Genomic DNA, 20,947 nt, shown 5'->3' with positions numbered 1-20,947 from the left:
GTATTTGACATATTTCGAAAAAATATAAAGAAATTGTGAAAGAAAGACTAACTGTTCCTTGATTTAAACAACATTTACTATTCATTTTTCGCTTAAACACGCTCGCTGTGAACAGCATGTCAGCGGAGTTGCTCACACAGGAAAACCTTTTATAAAAATACATGCAAGCGCAGATAAACCTTCACAGTAACTGTAAAGGTTGATGTTGGTTTTTATATAGTTATACATATGACACGAACTATTCATACGTAAAAAGAATAGAAAATAGAATTAATATGATGAATGTACTTTGAATATGTCCTGACGAAAATGTATAACAATCAAACATTCATTAATGTGATTTCTCTTTAAATAGAAAGGAAGTTTAGGTTTTCAACTGACTTAATTTGATTGTTACAATTCTTTTAATTGATTAATTGTTTTACAAACGCTGTATTTAAGCACACAAAGAGCTTTTGGTAGTTCATCTTGAAAAAGCCCGTCATAGGAACGGGTGAAAGCGCTTGATTCAATATTTGTTGTCTCTTTGGATTTCTCTATTAAGGAGTGATTAACTTGTCGTGCATTTCCATTTGTTGGTCAATAATAAAGGATCGTTTGTTTCAAACGGAGAGGTATTTTATTCCAGTTTAAGAGAAGAAGTTTATTGGGCTTTGGTGCTTCTGCAAATACTTTTTGTTGCTTATTGGAAAAAAGAATTGTAAAACATTTTGCTTTTGTTTCATATACTTCTCTATAGCAGTCTTGTCTGCATTTCAGGTTGTTCCTTCACTGTAAAGAAAAGTGCAGTGCACTGAACCAAAAGTACTATCTCTGGTTACAGACATATACTATGATATATACATGTATATGCGTGTGCAAGAATATTTTATACATCTGTCTGTGTGTATTTATGCATGTATGTGCGTGGATATATAGATAATATGTCCCAAAGACCACTGGAGGCACCGAGTGACATAAAACTATGTGTACTGCACACCTCCACTTGCAAAATGAAAATAACAGCACCTCTTGGCTTCTCATCCCCCAAAATAAACAAAATAAACATAGCCCTTTGACATACAGTTCCACAAAATAGTTCCTTCTGTATTTTTACACTGTTCACACAGCTCCTCCAAGAAACAGGCTACTGCAGGATATTCAGGGTGTAGGCCTCAAATGTTCATATATGTCACAGGTACACACTCTTGTACACTCTGCAGTTTGACCTCAACCAAGCTGACATACTTTATGCTTCCAGCAACTTTTGTTCAGATGACTCTCCAGATGAGGAACCAACTTCCTAAAGGCCATGGGTAATTTGTAATTCAGAACTTATCACTCACTAATACAGAGTATTTTCCTATTGTGAGAATATTCCCACGTTCCAAACTGCAATGCACATTTAAAGGCATAGTACCCACTTTCTAAATCCAGCATGTTACAATAAATACACATAAAATACATCTCCATGCCCCATTTACTGTAGCAAAACATATAATTATTCTTATATGCAGGTCTTTATTTTCAGTGAAACCATAAGAAGGAAACATGTTCTTTATTTTGCAGGTAAGTAAACTATAACATAAAGGCTCTTTTAAAGTCTTGACCTCATTATATACAAGCCAAAGATGAAAAACAATCTATATATATATATATACAAGCACAAGAAGAATAACAGGTTAACTATAATATTATAAATCATGTGTTTATATGTGTGTGTATATATACATACACATACAGGTACCTATTAGTAGACTAATAGTTTGATATTTCAATAGAAGAGTCTCTCAAGTCAGAAAGAAGAGTATGTCAGAATGCTCAAACATTTGGAAATACTGAATTTTTCAGTTTTTGTGTGTGTGTGTAATCAAGACAGTTCCAGCATTAGATTTAGGGGCAGGGTTAGTATAATGAGTGCGCATGGTTTGTTTAGTATTAGGGTTAGAGGTAAGAACAGGGCTAATGTAAAGTGTGTGTGTCCTGTTTAATCAAGAAAAAGCTCTTCAACCTACCAAGACTTGAAAAAAAATGGCCAGTGCAAGAAAAGGAAGCTGCAAACAGTAGATGCGTTAAGTTGCTTTTCTAATGACACACACTTTTCATCCGGCCACAGTCCGGGCTTCTTCAGACAAGAAAATCCAATAAATGTAAAAGCACATACTAAAATACTAATATGGGAACAGCACATTACTAACTGTGCCCAATCCTAGTTGTGCTTAACTAATTAAACAATTAAATAACTAAATACAAGAACCCCACCCTTCATTCACCTCACTTACTGTTAAAAACAGAATATCAACAAACATCCTATCACCTACAACTCTAAAGAATATATTCACAGTGAAATATAGTCGTAAATGAATTGTAAGAAATAAATGATAAAAAAATGACATTAAAACGCCATAAAATCAAATAAAAATTAGATGAAGAACATATCCCAATGGTTTAGTTGAACAATTCACATTCAAAATGTATACAGCGTCATAAGACCTGCGCTGTTCAAATGTTGTCAAAAATAATGACACTTAGCCTGGATAAATGTGAGTAATTCCACACATTTAAAACACTTTAAAAAAGTTTATGCCAATGGTACTTGCTAAACACTGGTGAAACACCAGTTAAAAACAAACTTTCCTTACTTTATCAGCCCTCGCCACGTCTTTCTGCATTTCAAACATTTAGTTCTGACCCAGGAGCACTTCAATCCACACGAAGGGTACAGCACGGAAAGGCAAGTGAAAATGGTGATGTACGAAGAAGTGCCTTGTTTAATGTTAGGCTCAGGGACAGAGGGTTAGTGTTAGGGTCCAAATTAGACTTAGGGGTAGGGCTATGGTTAGGGTTAGCACAAATGAGTAACGTACTGCAGGGGAAGGCTCACTCATGTATGCTAACCCTAACTCAAACCAGAACCATAAATCTAACTCTAACCCTATCCCTGACCCTAAAACTAAACAAGACACAGACACTCTTTACACTAGCACTATCCCTACCCCTTATCCTTAACCTAACTCTCTACAGAGTTTCTTTGACTCGGATATTTTTTGTGCGAAGTCTACGCTCAGGTTACAGAGGCTTTCATTGTGAAGTTTTTGGTAAGTATAATTAAGTTAGAAGCATTGTCATACACTCATATTACATAAATCTCCCCTACTTGCCCCACACACACACACGCGCACACACGCACGCACACAGACACACACACGCACACAGACACACACGCACACAGACACACACGCACACAGACACACACACAGACACACACACAGATACCCCTATTGATCAAAGTGAACTTTAGTTAAATTAAAAATGCAGACCTCATTTTGCCAACTAACACATTCCATGAAGAAGTGTGCAGAAGCCAGCAAAAACATGGATTAAAAGGATTAATGTAGTTTTCCCCTTTCTCCAGTACTGTGCAATCTTGGAGTCAATTTTTTATATATATATATATATATATATATATATATATATATATATATATATATATATAAAATCTCAGCAAAATGTAAATACATCAAATACCTTTTCATTGACCCATTTTCAGCGAAAGCAAAACTCCAGGAACGATCTTACATCACAAGTAACAAGTGGGCCATCTTCCAGAATTTGCTCTTTTTTCCCACAGTAGTGTGATCTCGGAGATGGTATATTTAGTTAGAAGGGTGTGGGGGCACAGGCCCCCACCAAGGTGGGTTTTAAATTTTTCTGTTTTTATGCGATCATTACATTGGCCCACTGCTTACTTACTGTGGGAAAAATCTGGATGTAATGATCGTTTGTGGAGTTTTCCTGTAAATGGGTCGATGAAGAGGTATTCTATGTATTTATTTGTTGCTGATATAATATAGAAATATATATATATATATATATATATATATATAGAGGTCTACTTCACTTTACCTACAACTCATTTGACTGACTTTCATTTGACTGAGACCAAATCACCTGAACTTTAGGTGATTTGGATTTTGTCAAATGAGTTTTAGGTGAAGTGAAATAGACCCAAATACATATAACATATATATATATATATATATATATATATATATATATATATATATATATATATGTAGTGTGTGTGTAGGTTGATATAATGTAATCAGTCACTAAGACCATTAACAGCCTGGACAAATTCACCACTGGATAAAGAATACAACAATGTTACTCCTCTTTGTCCAGGAGGGGCCATGCAAGACAATTCTGTGGATAATTTATTGATACGCATTCAATTACTGAGTTTTATCATGTGTATTATATAACTGTTGAGGTGTGGAGTATGCAGGTGAGCTTGCCCATGCAAAAGCACCTGTTTATTGTTTACACACTGTATTCTGTGATTGCATTTACAATCACTCTGATTTGATAAAAGAGCATTCAGCTGATTTTTTTTTCATTTAATCACCATATATACATACATTCTACTACATTTTGACAGTATGGAAAAAAGAGGTTGTTCCACAAATGGAAACAATAAGCCTGGATCAAATAAACTGTTTTTTGGTGATTAAGACTTTTATGCTATTCCAGTTTCTGAATCTTACTACTTACCTCAAGTATTTTGTCTCCAGTCTTGAATGCTTTGGTTTTGCCAGCAGGACTGTCTTCCAGTACATTTTTAATGAAGATACCTTTCAGTTCTTCACCATTCTTCAGTCGTTTTATAACATTCTGACCCCCCACTATACTAATGCCAAGGGATGTTGCTGGGTCTCTCCACACAGGGACACTGAAGGAAAAAAACACAGACATAGTTACAAATATTTTGTTATTTTAACAAGCATTCATGAATTCAGACAGAGGAAATGTACCACTTTTATTTTTTTCCCCAGTGAAGACTACAAGATGCCTATTTTAGCATGATACTATAGAATACTGCTATATACCATGAATTCTAGTTGTTTTATGGGGATGGCAACTAAAGTTTCATGCTCAACATTTTTACTTCTCTCCATCCTGTGTTTTACACCTCTGTATCTCTCCAAAGAATTAAGTCTCATCCATACTTTAATGTTAATATGCAGTTTCCAGTGGTTAAACTACTCCCTATTTATGTGCTTGAAGTACATCCTTTCCCTTTGTTGCATGACAGGCACCAACATACACACTACAATTATAAAACCCTGCAACAAAAGAAATTCCTTGTCATTTAACTAGACTCATCTTGGAAATGTACATTTTATTTTTACAGTTCGATATTATGAGCATTCTTAATAAATCAAAAATACGAACATTTCTCATTGTACTTTAATGGCAAACACTCAAAGTGTTGTTTTACAATATCAGTCACCTCTTATGATTATGTTTATAAACATGCTATTTGTGTACATTTCAAGTGGCATTTGTTTTGCCTGTCAAGTGGGAACAGATCAGTAGTCACTGACAGATGTGTTGCATAGTTTGGGTGAATGAGACAGCTACCCCTCACACAATGTGTTGGGGGTAAAACTGGTATAAGCTGAACAGTTGCTAGTGCATTTATTTCCACACAGAAATACACGTTTTGTGGTCAGGACAGAAACACTTGCTTCAGTGCTTCATGTATGGTATAACTTGCAGCAAGCAGTTTGCACAGTTTGTCAAAGCAGAAGACTTTTTTTCTGTGCTTTTTTAGGTGATGGGACATCAAACCTGGCACTCCTTTAGAGACAGGTGAGAACATATTGCTGAGGGGTACCACAACAGGGAGTGGCACTAGATGATGGCTCTGCTGACTGTGTGCGTGTGTGTGTGTATGTGTGTGTGTGTCTACATACTTTTTATGATTACAGACTGGGTTAGGTTAAGGAACAGTTTTAGTGTACTGTGTGTGTGTGTGTGTGTGTGTGTGTGTGTGTGTGTGTGTGTGTGTGTGTGTGTGTGTGTGTATGTGTGTGTGTGTGTATCTATCTATCTATATATATATATATATATATATATATATATATATATATATATATATATATATATATATATATATATTTATCATTTGTTGACCGGGAAAGTCCGACTAGGTTCCACAGAGCCTGTTTTCAGCAGAGGCCCAGGGAGAAATGCTCCAGATGCCTGTCTTTGGAATGTGGGAGGAAACCGGAGTACCCGGAGGAAACCCACGCGAACACAGGGAGAACATGCAAACTCCACACAGAAGGCACCCCAGCCGAGAATCAAACCAGAGAACCTCTTGCTGTGAGGTGACAACGTCAACCACTGCACCACTGTGCCGCCCATATATATATATATATATATATATATATTTATATGGGCCCCCTTCACATGACTGAAACTCAAACTACTGAATTTCATTTGAATGAGACCACAATACCTAATTTTTAAAATACTGAAAACTCATTTGACTGAATCTCATTATACTGAAAGCTTACAATCCTAAATTTCAAAATACTGAATTTTAAGCTATATATGTGATGTGTTTTTCCCTTCACCTGCGACTTGCTTGTGATAAAAAGGGTCTATATCATATATGCGAATCGCACAAATTGCAAATGCTCATAATATCAAACGTACCTGACTTCGAACTTGCTATTGTGGGGGGCTGTGCCCCCCACTAAATATATATTCCAACTCTGAGATCGCACTACAGTGAGGAAAGGGCAAATATCCCATTCTTCACTGTACCACAATCTCAGAAAAAGCACTTCGATGTCCGGTACGTTCGATATTATGAGCATTCGCAATTTGTGCGATTTGCTCATATGATATAGACACAATAAAAATACATTACTGTAATTTAAAGTGCCGACTGTCAGAACACCAGTAGTAGCATATAAATTAGTGTTTCTAAATATGGGTATGTGTCTCTACATTTTTATGGGAAGTATCAAAAGTAACATGGTGGATGTTTCGTGTGTTGCCGGCAGTAGTGGCAGTGTGCACAGTACTCTAAGGTATGTAAAAGATATATGCCTCTTTTTCCTACTTTAGTGAGACTTTGAAATTCAGGATTGGAAGCTTTCAGTATAATGAGACTCAGTCAAATGAGTTTTCAGTATTTTGAAAATTAGATATTTTCAGTTTCAGTCATGTGAAGTGGGCCCATATATATAGGGTCTATATTATATAAGTGAAAGCAATGAATTGCGAACAGTATATAATCGACCCACAATCCCTAAAAATCCAAAATGTCGAAAACACGGATCAGCGATCCCCCCCCCCACTTAAATATACCATCTCTGAGACTGCACCACAGTGGAGAAAAAGGCAAAGTCCCAAAAACGTCCCAGTGATTTTTTCCGTAAAAAAAAATAAATAAATAAAAAAATCGTTGTTCCGTGTTTTCAGTATTTTGCCATTTCACATAATGATGTTCGACTAAACAGCGTTCGCAATTCATTGCATTTGCTAAAATAATAGGAACCTTTTATATATATATATATATATATATATATATATATATATATATATATATACATACATACTTTTTATGATTAGAGACTGGGTTAGGTAAAGGAACAGTTTTACTATAGTATGTGTGTGTGTGTGTGTGTGTGTGTGTGTGTACCTTGATTAATGTTACTGTTAGGGAAGGGGTTTTCTCTTAAGGTGGTGTGCAGGGTTGGGGCTGGGGCAAGATTAGCATAAATGAGTAAAGTGGTATGTGGGGGACTTACCCCACCGAAAATACAAGTTTTTAAGGTATATTTAAGGAAAGGTTGGTGTATTAAAGTTTTGCAGTCAAATGTGATTCTATGAATTGAGTTATCATTCATTTGTGATTCAGTGAAGTGTAATTAAGTCAAAATAAATGTATATGTATAAATGTATATGTATATATATATATATATATATATATATATATATATATATATATATATATAGATAGATATATGGATCTACTTTGACCCATCAAAATTCCATTTTAACAAAACGTAATAACGGGAGCCGTTTTTCATGAAAGTGCACTTTCACTGAAATGCACTTTCGCAAAAAACATCTTCACTGAAAAAAAAAAAAAAACACACAAAATAAAAAAAAATGCAACACTAACCATATATATGCAGGGGGCAAGCCCCTATGTACCCCCCACCCCCACAACTTTTATATTCTCACTCCAAGATCACACTACAGTGGGGAAAAGGGAATATTCCCTTATCCCCGCTGTACCATAATCTAAGCAACAACCCCCCCCCCCCCCCGTTGCTGTTCGCTTAGTTGCCTTTTTGCAAAAGTGCATTTCGGCAAACTGCACTTTCACGAAATTGAGCTCGCCAAATTACGTTTCGTTAAAACAATTTTGTTGGGTCAAGGTAGACCCATATATATATATGTGTGTGTGTGTGTGTGTGTGTGTGTGTGTGTGTGTGTGTGTGTGTCATCAAATCACTGTTTTTCAATTCACCAGTTACCAAAAAGTAAACACTGAAACAGTGATTAAAAAAAACTGTAAAATAAAATACAAAACTAATCTTTTATGCAAGTGTCGTCCCATCACACTACCCTAAATTACATACATCAACTCCAAAGTTGCACATAAGTGAAGACAAAGCCAAAAGAGCTCTGCCAGCTCCCACAGTACAATACACTGTGGTGAAACTCACCGTGACATTAATCATTCTAACGATAGCCTTTCAGCCACTGATACTTATATTTATTTTCTAGTACTCGGCCCCCTCGTGGCCTTTCAGAACACTGCAAAGCTGCACTGCAAGTGCAGTGCGAGAGGAGGAACTCGCACACTTGTCCAGAATATAGGAATCTATACTCCCTTCCATACCTCTCAAGTGTACCTCATTATGAGGAAAGTTCCTTATTTTGAGCCTTAAAGTCCATGCCTCTTGCCATTACACACTGAAAGAGTGTCATACGTTTAGTGTTAAGAAGTATTTTTAACATTCACAGTAAATAAATCTGTAACATACTAATCCAAAGAACAGTTTTTGTTAAGTACAATGTAATGCATTTAAACCATCCTGTGCACTTTCTAGCTGAAGCTGTTAGTAAAGCTTTTAGTAAGTGTTCCACGTGTTCCACAATTTGGAGATGGAAGGTTGAGATGAGACCTATACCCTCTTCCTGTAAAAGTTAGGACTACTCAGAAAGAAGACAGCCATTGTAGACAGGACTTTTCAAGACGAAGTAGCCACTGTTAAAGAGGAATGTTTACTTCTTGAGGAGTGGGAAGGGACTCATACCTAGAGATGAGATTCTGGGTGGTCCGGACGAGCGATGTACCGTTTTGAGTTCTGGAAGACATAGTTAGCTTATTTGGAGTTGCTGCATGATAAACATTTCTAAGAGATCTTAAAGCAAATCAAACTGAGTTATTTTCATGTACTGCATTTTGAACTGTTTGTCTGAAGCAAGCATCTTATGTGATGTGTTTTGCTCATGAAAAATCTCTTCAAGATGGTAGTATATAGTACTCTCTTGTAAATAAATAGCACTAACCATACAGCTGAGTCTAGAGACTGTTGAATATACTACAATATGTTTTTTTAAACACACACACACTTTCGGAAGCTGTTAGCTCAAACCATTTACATATTTTGTACATTCACCACCTTTTGGCACACTTTACAGGATACCTGCAAGGTGCAGTAGGGGAATACTGTCCCTTTTCTAGGGATCTATTTCACCTAAGGCTGGTCTCGTTGATTGCAGTCAGTCATCTGAGGTGTATATATTCCATAAAGTGGCTATAATGAGTGGGCACTGAAGCAGTCTGTGGATGAAACTGAATGACATCATCAGTTGTTTGAGCACCAGCAGTGATCATTGACCTGCTCTAATACAGTCCCACTACATGCCCTTTATCCCTATCCACTCAGTTGTTTTGTGCTGCCACTTCTCCCGCCATTGCATTGAAGTCACTAGAGGACACTGAAAAAGTTTAACCCTAAAATTGTTTTAGGGTTAGGAACTATTTTTTTAATTACAGCTTTTATGATTTCAAAATATAAAAAAAAGGAAACCAAACTAGTTCAACAACTAGCTTAGTATCATTAGAATCAGGTAAAGAGATAACTTAGCACTTGGTTTTAAAAGGTTAATAACTACAGCTTGTAGAATAAAAGGTAAACCATATAGACAGCACAGCATGAAGTAAAACAATAATATAACATTTATAAACAGAGACATAGCTCTTTCACTTACAGTCCTCAAACCATCAAAGTTCTGCCTGTGTGTAAATTCACACTCAAAGGGAAAAGGTTGACATAAATTACTATTTACAGGACATACATAATGCTTCATCTTCAGAGAAGAAATGACACTGAATTTCACACCTGGGGTGAGGCCTACTGATAAAAATATTACTACGCATGCTCCAATCCTTTTTACGACATTACCGAAAAGAAATAAGTAACTTGCCTCTTGTCCTTCTCTGTGTTCATTACAGCAATAACCCATGTCTGGGTGTGGCTAATGTTGGATTTACCCACGGTTGGTTTGGTTTGGTCATGAGGGTGAAGCTAAATGTTATTTACTTTTCTTAAATAATATCCTTATATAACGGAGCCTTGGAGCTCTTCCACGTGTTCCCCAGTGTCATGGGGCTTTCTTGATGCACTGCTCACACCTATGGGACTTATGTTCCCATGCTTATGCAGTGCATCACTGCTGTTAAAGCAAGACACATAGAAAGGAAGATCTAGTTTGCTTGTTTTTGTTTTTTAATTAAAGAAATGAAATCCTAAGATTTCAAATGAATGGGAGAGAAAAAAGACAAGGATAATCAGGTACATTTGTCTAGTTTTGTATAATGTACCTGACTATCCTTCTATCTCTTTTTCATTTGAAGTCACTGGTAAATTTTCATAGCATATGTTAATGGAAGAAAGTCCAGGCGACTGGACCTTTTTCCAATGGTATATGCTTGATTGACAATGGGCATGCTGGTTGGGCTGACTAATCAGTGTGCTTGCTTTTGAATGTTAATGGCCAGTCAATGTATAACAGGTAATATTTTACAAAACATACAAAAATACATTAGCCTACCGAGCCATAATCTACAAATATCTTCATTAGAAAAGAAATGTCTTTAGTCTACAAAATAATTCAAAAAAATATATAAAACCGATTCATGATGATCCAAACAAAATTTGCCTGACAAATAATAGTATGAAAAAACACTGTCAAAAGATTTGCAGTGAATCATAAAATGAGCCTTTTTTCCCAAAAGGCAAGCTTCTTCCTTGCACCCTTCCCCAATCTGGGGGAGGCCCTCCTACCTTATCTCTCTCTCTCTCTCTATAGATATATATAGATATATATATATATATATATATATATATACACACACACACACACACACACACACACACACACGTTAATAATAGTAGCAACTCAGTTGCGTAATAGTGGAGAAAAGTTGAAAAAAGAAAGAGGGTTTTCTTTTTTTTTTTTTTTTTTTTTTTCTGCAGCAATGTCACACTGGCTAATTGTTGAAAACCTGTCAGGTTGCCAGCCTTCACTATCAAGATCTAACACCATCTGAAATGCTGCACACTTTTGTCACCTCACCAACTCTGTTACACAAATGTTCCAGCCAAACACCACTCATTCTGTGAAACAGCAGTTCCATACATCTTCATTGATCCTTTGCATACTTTCTTGATTTTGTGTCATTACTCCAAAATAAATACTAGTTACTTAACATACCTGTACTCATGAGGCATTTATAGTTCTCACTGTAGCCCAATCTGTATTTTTATTCATACAGAATGAAAGCCAAGATGTATTTTTATCTCAAAATATTTATATATATATATATATATATATATATATATATATATATATATATATATATATATATATATATATCAAAGTTTCTGAAATATCATACCCTCCATTTTATTTCTGGTCTTCTATGCTGCATTTATCCTTCCACCTTAACAAATGTGCAGAACGCTGGATAGATTTTACTCTGGCTCACTTAAAATAACCACGGACTCCCTCTTACTCTAATATTATACTTCCTATATACACACTGGACTTGTCACTCTTATTCCAAAACGTTCACCAAATGACCTTACTACTATATGTACACGAGTTTCTTGTTTCCTTCTGTTCCATCTCTATTTAATTTTTAGCTCCATTCCCAACTATCTTTCTCCCTCCCATACTGCTTTGCAGTATATTCACTTATAATCACAACCCTCACGAACAGTACCCTCTGTCTATTCCAGATTGTATTCTTTTTCTTTTCCCAAATAAGCCACCATTTCTTCTTATTTTGACTACCTTTTTATACTCTAACCTTTAATACCAGTCTATTGCTAACATTCCTGAAAAGATACCAGGACAACCTACCTCTTTTCTTCTATAGAAAATACTACTGCCCTTACCTGTCCTCTTCCAGCTTTCGGACTCCATCATTAGTGAATCTCCTAGTGTCCTGCAATATCTTCTTTCTTTCTTCACTGCTACTTCTCCACGACCTGACAACTACAAAATACAGATTCCTATACTTAATCTTGCTACATTTCTTCTTATCCTCTATTCTTCTACTCTTGCTGTGCCATCTTTCATCTTACCAGGACTCAAAAATATATCGCAACACCTCTCCAACTCTGTTCCAACCACCTATCCATACTTCCACTTTACACTCTCCACACATTACATCAAACCTATTTAATATTACCCTTCACTTTTATTCCATATTTAGGCTGTTTAATTGCATTTCAACTCAAACCAAAACACAATTAACTGCAAGAATCCTCTCCAAAAAACAAGTATGCATAACTACCCATATACTAAAACCCTTCTAGGAGGAGATATACATCCTAATCGTGGCCCCAACTATCACAATGAACACAAAGATAATTCTCTCCTACACACTTCTGTAATTCAACAGCAGTCAATCCCCAACCCTGGTAATCAAATTGTTGCTGCAATAAATGCTAGAAGTATACGAAACAAAACTGCTGAACTACATGCCTGGATTACCCACCATAACACTGATGTCCTTGCTGTAACTGAAACTTGGCTTAAACCCAGCACAGATGACTCCAAAGCTATATCTCCTGGCTATAATATCATCAGTATTGAACATATAATGAGGAAAGGTGGTGGTATTGCTTTAACATTTCCCAATGCCTACCACATTTCCCCTTACAGCAAACTAACACCAAAATTCACTTCAGCAGAGCTTCGTATTGCTTTCTTAAAATAAACAAATACGTTATCACTGTGCTTTATATCCCCCTGGCAAAAATACAGCTATACTGGAAGATATCCTATATTGGACAGCCATAATATTTCACAAGAAAAATATTACTAGGTGATGTGAATGTTAATCGGTTGGACATAAACTCTAACTCCACTACACCTACCATGAACTTACATGGTTTCACACAGCTAATTAAATAGCTCCACACATTATAGCAAGACATCAAATTCTCTATTAGACTGGATCCTGATATCAGGCCTTAGCATATACTCCATCAAAGGTACGATGTCAGACTATCTCAGTGAACATCTCCCAGCCTACACAACTTAACATCTCACACGTCCAGTTAAACAGCATGTTTATAAAACATCATGTAACCTTTCCAATTTTAACCCAGAAACATTCATTACTGCACTATTATCTACTAACTGGAACTTCCTAAAAATCCTCCTTTTAGACAATGCTGTAATTGAACTCAGTACAACTTTTCTAAATATTCGAAACAGCCTTGCACCTCCTAGAATGAAGAGACTGAAAACAAATAATGCTATGGCTATCCAAAAAGAGTAGAATACTAATGCAGGATACAGAAAAAGTGTGGAAAGAATGGCAAAAATATAAAACACCGCAATATCTTGAAAATTTAAGAATGTTTTGCAATCATACTAAAAAGCAAATAAATGAAGACAAAAAACATATTATAATAACTTTCTGAATGATACTAAATATACCCCTAAACAATTTCGGACATCCATTAAAGAAATCTTACATCCTGCTCAAAAATTCAACCCAAACCCCTATCCCAATAACTCACCAGTCAAAACTGCAATACAGTTCAACTCTTATTTTACAGATGGTATAGCATCGCTAATCAAGGATTCCTCAACATCTAATCCCAGCCCTGGCCAACAGTCACATATCACCACATCCACTTTCACCTTCAAACCTGTGCCCACATCCTATATAAAACTATTCTTAAAGAAACTTAAACCATGTTCTTCTTCAACTGATGATCTTCCAAACGAGTACCTAAAAATAGCAGCCAACAGCATTGCCTATCCTGGCACAATCCTTATAAATAGGTCGATCCAGGAATCCCACATTCCCGCTCTCTAGCATAAGTCACACATTATCCCTCTATACAGAAGAGGAAATTCAACGGACAGTAATAACATTGGAACGATAGCAATCTTACCTCCCCTTGCCAAAATACTAGAAAAATTTATTCAAAAACAATTGCTAGACTATATCCTGCAGGAAGAACTATCTCCTACACAACATGGCTTCCATCCCCTCATAGTACTAGTACTGCCCTTCTAACCTATAGAGATGCTGTGAATAAAGTTAAAGATAATGGCAAACTTGCTTCTTCCTTATTTCTGGACTTGTGCAAGGCCTTCGACACAGTTTGTCACAGCAAACTTCTACTTCCAATATCCTCTTTCAGTCTCTGTCAGCCTACCTGTCCAATAGGTATAATTCAGTAAAATGGCACTCCATGCTTTCTCCTTAACTCCCAGTCACCATCGTGGTACCACAAGACTCTATCTTTGGTCCTCTCCCATTAAATATTTTCACATTTCCACACCACAAGCCACCCTAATACAATACGCATATGATTCCATTCTCATTTGCACATCTGGCAACATGGTACACCTTCAAAAATTTGTTCAGAAAGCTTAAACAGCTACTGAATCATGTCTTCTTAACTCACGACTCATGCTCAACCCAAAAAAGACCAAACTACTACTTTTTTCCTCATATCCCTCTCTCATGAACAAACAAAATTTAAAGTCATGTCCCTTAATAATACAACCACTGAAGTCACGTCTCATAGCAAACTATTAGGGGTGATAGTGAAGGATAGTCTTATATTCAACCTGCATATACAAAACTGCATGTGAAAAACTAATCAAAAACTGGGGATGCTTTACAGAACCAAAAACTTTCTCACCAATGCAACTAAAGCTACACTTGCCACTACTTATCTCCTCACCACTCTTCTTCATTGTGCTCCCATCCAGGCTTCACAAAAATTAAAACTTGAACAGTGCTATAACAAAGTTGTTAAATTTGCAGAACATAACCCTTTCAGAACCCACCACTGTATAACACTGAAAATCCTAAATTGGTTAGAAGTGCCATATCAACTAACATATAAAAAACTTTTTACCACCTATAAAATTATTCAGCATCCATCTGCCTGTCCAGCAGTAAAAAACATTCTGCGCAACTATGTTCCCAATCAGTCATTTTGATCCAGTGACCAAAAACTCCCATCTTTCTATAAACCTAGCAAATCTGCTGGGCATTGAGTGCACTTGTACAAGGATGCGAAGGCATGGAACTACTTGCCTGTATCAATTAGGTCTGTACCTTCCCCTCCCATCTTTCCAAACCACTCCAAAAGACTTCCTAGCTAAAATCTAGTTCTGTTCTTGCTCAAAACCAGAATAAACTACATCTCTAAATGTAAACAAGTACCTTTTCATTCATTATATTGCTTTATTCTCCCTTCTTCACTTGCAATTGTCTTCCCTGACTTTCTCTCTAAATATACCATAAGCCTGCTTTTCTCTCATTTCATATTGCAATTCCTGTTTGTATTACACTAACTTACCTTTAATTTCTCTACAAACTGTCTAAAATTTCTCTAAATATTAAATGATTGTCATATACCTTGTATAGATTCTTAACCAATGTCTTTATATTATAACTAATTTGTTACAATTATTTAAACTGCAGATGTTTTTGTTTTATTTTTGAAGATAGTAAAAGTATTGTTCTTAAAATGGTTTGTAATAATCTGGAGCTTTTCTCCCAGGGCTTCCACTGAAAATGGGCTTCTACTCAGTCGGACTTTCCCAGTAAGCAAATTTCAATAAACAAATATAGTTTAAAACTTGATCCCATAAAGGCTATTTATCTAATGCAGTCTAGTCACATCTGATTTCATTAGAGACCTCATGAAAATTCAACAATATCTACCAAGTTTAACGAGCAGGAATTTGAATTAGACTGCTAGGCCTGTCTTCTGCATCACACATGTATCAAATACATACTTACGGGCAATTTAGAGTTGCCAGTCTACCTTCTGCATGCCTTTTGGATGTGAAAGGAAAATGGAACACTGGGAAAAAACTTGTGTATGTATGGAGGAGAGGTAGACTCTGCAGAGAAGGCACCACAACTGAGAAAAAGGCTAATAAAATGCTACAAATGGGCAAAGGCAGTTTGTAGTGGATAATTCAAATTCTTAACTTTCAACATAATAAAATATTAAAAAAACTAAAAAAATATATAACTTTGAAGAAAGAACTATGAATTAGTTTAACAACTACCTTGCCTAATGAACATTGGTCTAGACCAGCGATCAATACTCAGGACTATGGAATCCTTAACACTGGAGTAGACACGGCCATGTACTTGAGCCACTTATCTTTTTCTTATGTCATAAATGATCATACAGAAGACCTTCAAACACTTGACTTTACATCATATGCAAATATCTTCTTACTCTTAGAAGCCAATAAATCACACAAAGACTTGCAAGCTCTACTGCAAAAGAGTTTGTCCAAACTTCCCCATTTGTATTACAGCAACAAACTCCTTATCGATCCTAGGAAAACTAATGCAATGGTACTTGCTTTATCCCAAAAATCAACAAAATTACTCAATGTTTCTAAGGGCAGACACTTTGGCATTACACTTGATCCATCATTCACATTTACAGCACATACTGATAACAGCAATATAATAAAAGGTAACACTCTTGAATGTGGTAGATTTATTTATTTGTTAAACCAAAATAAGTTTGGTTTAGAATTTACATTTGATGTTAATATGAGCGTTATACAATTTTTGATATTGGGTTGTACGTAGACATTCATAGTAAAGTTCAGTATAGACCTTTTAGGAAAAAAAACAGCCACTAACAACTTTTTGTATGCTAGTAGTGCACATCCACCTCATCTTACTGAGGCACTCCCATATGGAGAACTAAAGCGTATTTCTGAGCATACCTCTGAGAATTACCTTTTAGAACAAGAATTTTGTGAAGTGAAAGCAATACCTATCGCTCGTGGGTACTCTGAAACTTCTATTGAGAGAGGTAAAAGTAAGTTGGATAAGAATATTGGTCGAGGTGATGGTAGTCATGTTCAAAGATCTTGTAGATCTATGATTAACCATCATGGTGATGATGACGACCAAAAAATCTTCTTTGTAATTAAATTTTCACCTTTCTCTAAAGTTTTGAAAAGCGTGGTAGACAATTTATGGCCTATTGTCTGTTTTAATGATGAAGTAGGCTATTTATTTCCTAAAAGAACTATCTTTTCATATGGGATGTTCCCAAATTTAAAAGAATTGCTTAGTTTGAGATATAATGTTGGTTTTAGGGTAAAAAATATTGGTATGTTCAAGTGTGGAAAGTGCAAAGTATGTTCGAAAGTGAAGAATATATCAGGGGATGTAATAAATGGTGTGAAATATGTGGCTACAGATAGATTTGATTGTCTATCTTGTGGGGTAGTATATATTGTGGGTTGTGGCTGTATACCCCCTAGATAGTATATTGGTCAAACCAGACGTAAAGTGAAAATGCATATTCTTGAGCATTTATGTTAGGAATTGTAGGTTGGATGACCCTATTAATGAACACCTTCATACAGTCCATGGGGGAGTTACTGAACCTATTTTTTTCTGTGTATTGGCTAAACCTGATTATATAAACGGTGGTAATTATGCTCAAAAGCTATTAAACTTGGAAAGTAGATTTATACTGAAATTTGGCACACTTGCCCCTAGGGGCTTGAATTTAGAAATGAATCTCAGTTTATAAATGTATGGAAATGTAATGCATCATGGTTCTTTAAAAAAACTTTTTAAAAAAAGTTAATTGATTAATTATTTAATTGATGTTTCTATAAAAAGTACTGCTGTATGTTGTGAATTTATTCCTGTGAAGGCTTATATAGCTGAGGTACCAGAAGACATTAAATTGCAGCAGTTCTCAGCTCCAGAGCGTGGTTGTTTTTTTTTGATAATAGCACTTGCAAGGTTATAGTCCAACTCAAGCTTTGTTACAAGATTTCTCATTTCCTCTCCTCAGAAATAGGTATTGCCATAGCTAAAACACTATTTTCCTTAACCTGGTATATTGCCTCCTACTACTAACTGTGCAATCAGTTTACAATACAAAAATAATTCAACCTACTGAAAATACAATATTTAAATTTATTCTATTAGCAGGCTCTCACACTCATCACTGCAACACAATAAACAGGATATACTATAGCAATAACATGTTAAACTCATTTAACGCATGTTTTGGGGGGGTCATGGTATAATAGTTATTAGTTACAGACAGGGATTTATTTCTTTTTATCTGCATACTGTTTAAAATCTTTAAACTACAGTACTATCCACCTTTAAGAACAAAACTTCCATTAAAGATACAAAAGCCTATTCACTAAGGGACAGGCCAGGACAATACTACCACTCTCACCTGATCTCTGTTCTAAATTACAAAAGGAAAAAATATTCTTCTGGTCAGGAAATAGACTTCCCATAGAAATTAAAACACATTATACAGAAAACCATTTTAAAAGACATTATATTAGCACCTTAGCAAGGAGGCCATGTGCAAATGCTTTAAGGACAATAGAAAACAGGCTAAGTAAACTAAACTACAACCCCCATATCACAAAACGTTTAAATTAAATAAAACCATCAATGCATATTAAAGCTTTTAAAAGGAGTATGTATTATATACATACAATGCCTTACATTTGCCACTGCTTTACTTCCTGTTGTACTGAAATATGTTTACTTTGAATTACTTACAAACTGCAATGTTTCTATTTGCAAACTGTAGTGTTTTTATTCTTTTTCGATCAGTTGCACTCCGCTATGGTCAACTGTTCTCTGAGCCAAGGTTGTGGAAAGGGATCAATACACAAGCTCACCTACCTGGTCAAAAAGCAGCAAATAAATAAAATACAATAAAATAAATATACACCTACCTAGTCAAAAAGCAGTAAATAAAATAAAATAAAAATAAACACACATTTTAAAAAGAATGTTCTACAACAAAATCTGAGAAAGTTATATGGTTGAAAAGATATTCTGCAAAAATCTCACCAAGCTGAGGAATTTAGTCAACCAAATACTGCTTTTTACAAGAAGGTAAAACTTCACTTAAAACCTACTTTTCTGAAGGGAAACTACATAAGGACTCTTGACTTAAACAGAAGCAGAAATAGCAGCACTGTGGTACTAAATAAGGCACTGTGTATAGAAACTCAGCCACTAACTTGTAGCATTAACAGCAGACCAAAAGAGTATGAGGCATACCACTGACCCACTTATCTTCAGAATCAAGTACAAAGCCATAGAAAATCCTATACCAAATCATATGAACAGCAAGGCTGTTAGTGACTGAACCACTAAACTGATAACACAATAAAGGAAGCTATTCTCTCAATGGTTCAGTGCCACAATGTGGCTGAACCAATGAGTTTGCAAAAAGCAGAGCAATCATCCCTTAAAGTGGAGCAGCACAACAGCCACTGCACTAAGGATGGAAGTCAGAGTACTCTAAGTAGGACAACTGGAAGGTATGCAGACAAAGGACATGTTAAGCTACAAGGAACACCAATGGTTATTACGTCAATAGTAAGGAGAGACAATTAGTGTAATATACAACTGAAGCATACTTCTAATTACCCGTGGAAGAGTTGTCACTTTCTAAAGACTGTCCTACAATGTACAGAGTATATAGGGACACAGTCGTACTTCACACTTTTGAGTGCTCTGTAGATCCTATACTAAACTGTTAAATTTATTTTCATATTTTAAACATCTTTATGAAGTATCACTTGTGACATAGGCAAACTTACATTTATTAAACTCAAAAACCAAAAATTCACTAGGTGGCTCGAAGGAAATCCACTATTACTCAAGAAAAAAAGCCTTTAGTGTAAAAAACAATATTGGTTAATTAACTGATGTATTCACTGGACTGTGTATAAAAGACAGGTGGGTTTTTTTATTCATTCATTATGGAGAAGTCTGTTGTGATGAAAGTGAATAAATGTTTTTTACGCTAAAGGCTTTTTCTTGAGTTATAGTACATTTCCTTCGAACCACCTGGTGAGTTCTTGGTTTTTGAGTTTAATATTCTTATTTTTGGGCTTTTTGTTTGTTTGCCCATTTGCCCAAACTTACATTTATATAAAATTAATCAAACCATATTAACACATTCACATTTAAAAACATTATAATTTACATCTATTGGTATACACCATATGACCTAAGCAATATTACATGAATTATTCAATTCTTCCCTTCTCTTAAACCTCATTCTTTCGCCAAAACATTTTTCTGCATGTATCATTCACACAATTTCCATTTTTTCTATGCAATATCAAGTATAGTTGGTTTAAATTTTTATCTCCATTTTACAGCAGTTACTTTTTTTGGCAGCCATTAGAATTAAACTTAAACATGTCTTACTGTGTTTAAACAATTCAGATCCTGTATCCCAGCTCAAAAAAAAAAATATCATTTCCTTTGTTACACTTATTTGCACACTCAGTATACCAGATAGAGTACTCTGCAGGGCATGGTTTAACTCTGCCAACTCATTACACCCCCAAAATATATATTCCCTATTACCACTTACTTCCTCATCACATCTCCAGTATTTGCCATCTACCTGAGGAAGAATGCTTTGGAAACTGCTTGGGGTATAAAAATATCTATGCAAACAAAATCCCTAAATCTTCTAGATTTTGTTGCATATTTGGGAGCCATACATATGTCCTCCAGTTATTTCTTTGTGAAATGCACATCTAA

At 35.5% G+C, this 20,947-nt stretch overlaps 1 protein-coding gene across 1 annotated transcript in view; it reads right to left on the bottom strand.

Annotated features, from left to right (window-relative positions):
* Positions 1–20,947, bottom strand: part of PATJ (PATJ crumbs cell polarity complex component) — a gene marked incomplete in the record, with an annotated part of 2,990,875 nt that overhangs the window by 2,331,592 nt on the left and 638,336 nt on the right. The window contains 1 exon segment of the mRNA XM_044085542.1: positions 4,534–4,711. Coding sequence (XP_043941477.1) covers positions 4,534–4,711 — 178 coding nt within the window.

Source organism: Protopterus annectens, chromosome 10.part0 (genome assembly GCF_019279795.1).
Source record: "Protopterus annectens isolate FY-2018-M chromosome 10.part0, PAN1.0, whole genome shotgun sequence".
Taxonomy (NCBI): Eukaryota; Metazoa; Chordata; order Ceratodontiformes; family Protopteridae; genus Protopterus; species Protopterus annectens.
The sequence above is the reverse complement of the archived record's forward strand: the minus strand, read 5'-3'. Positions and strand labels throughout refer to the sequence as shown.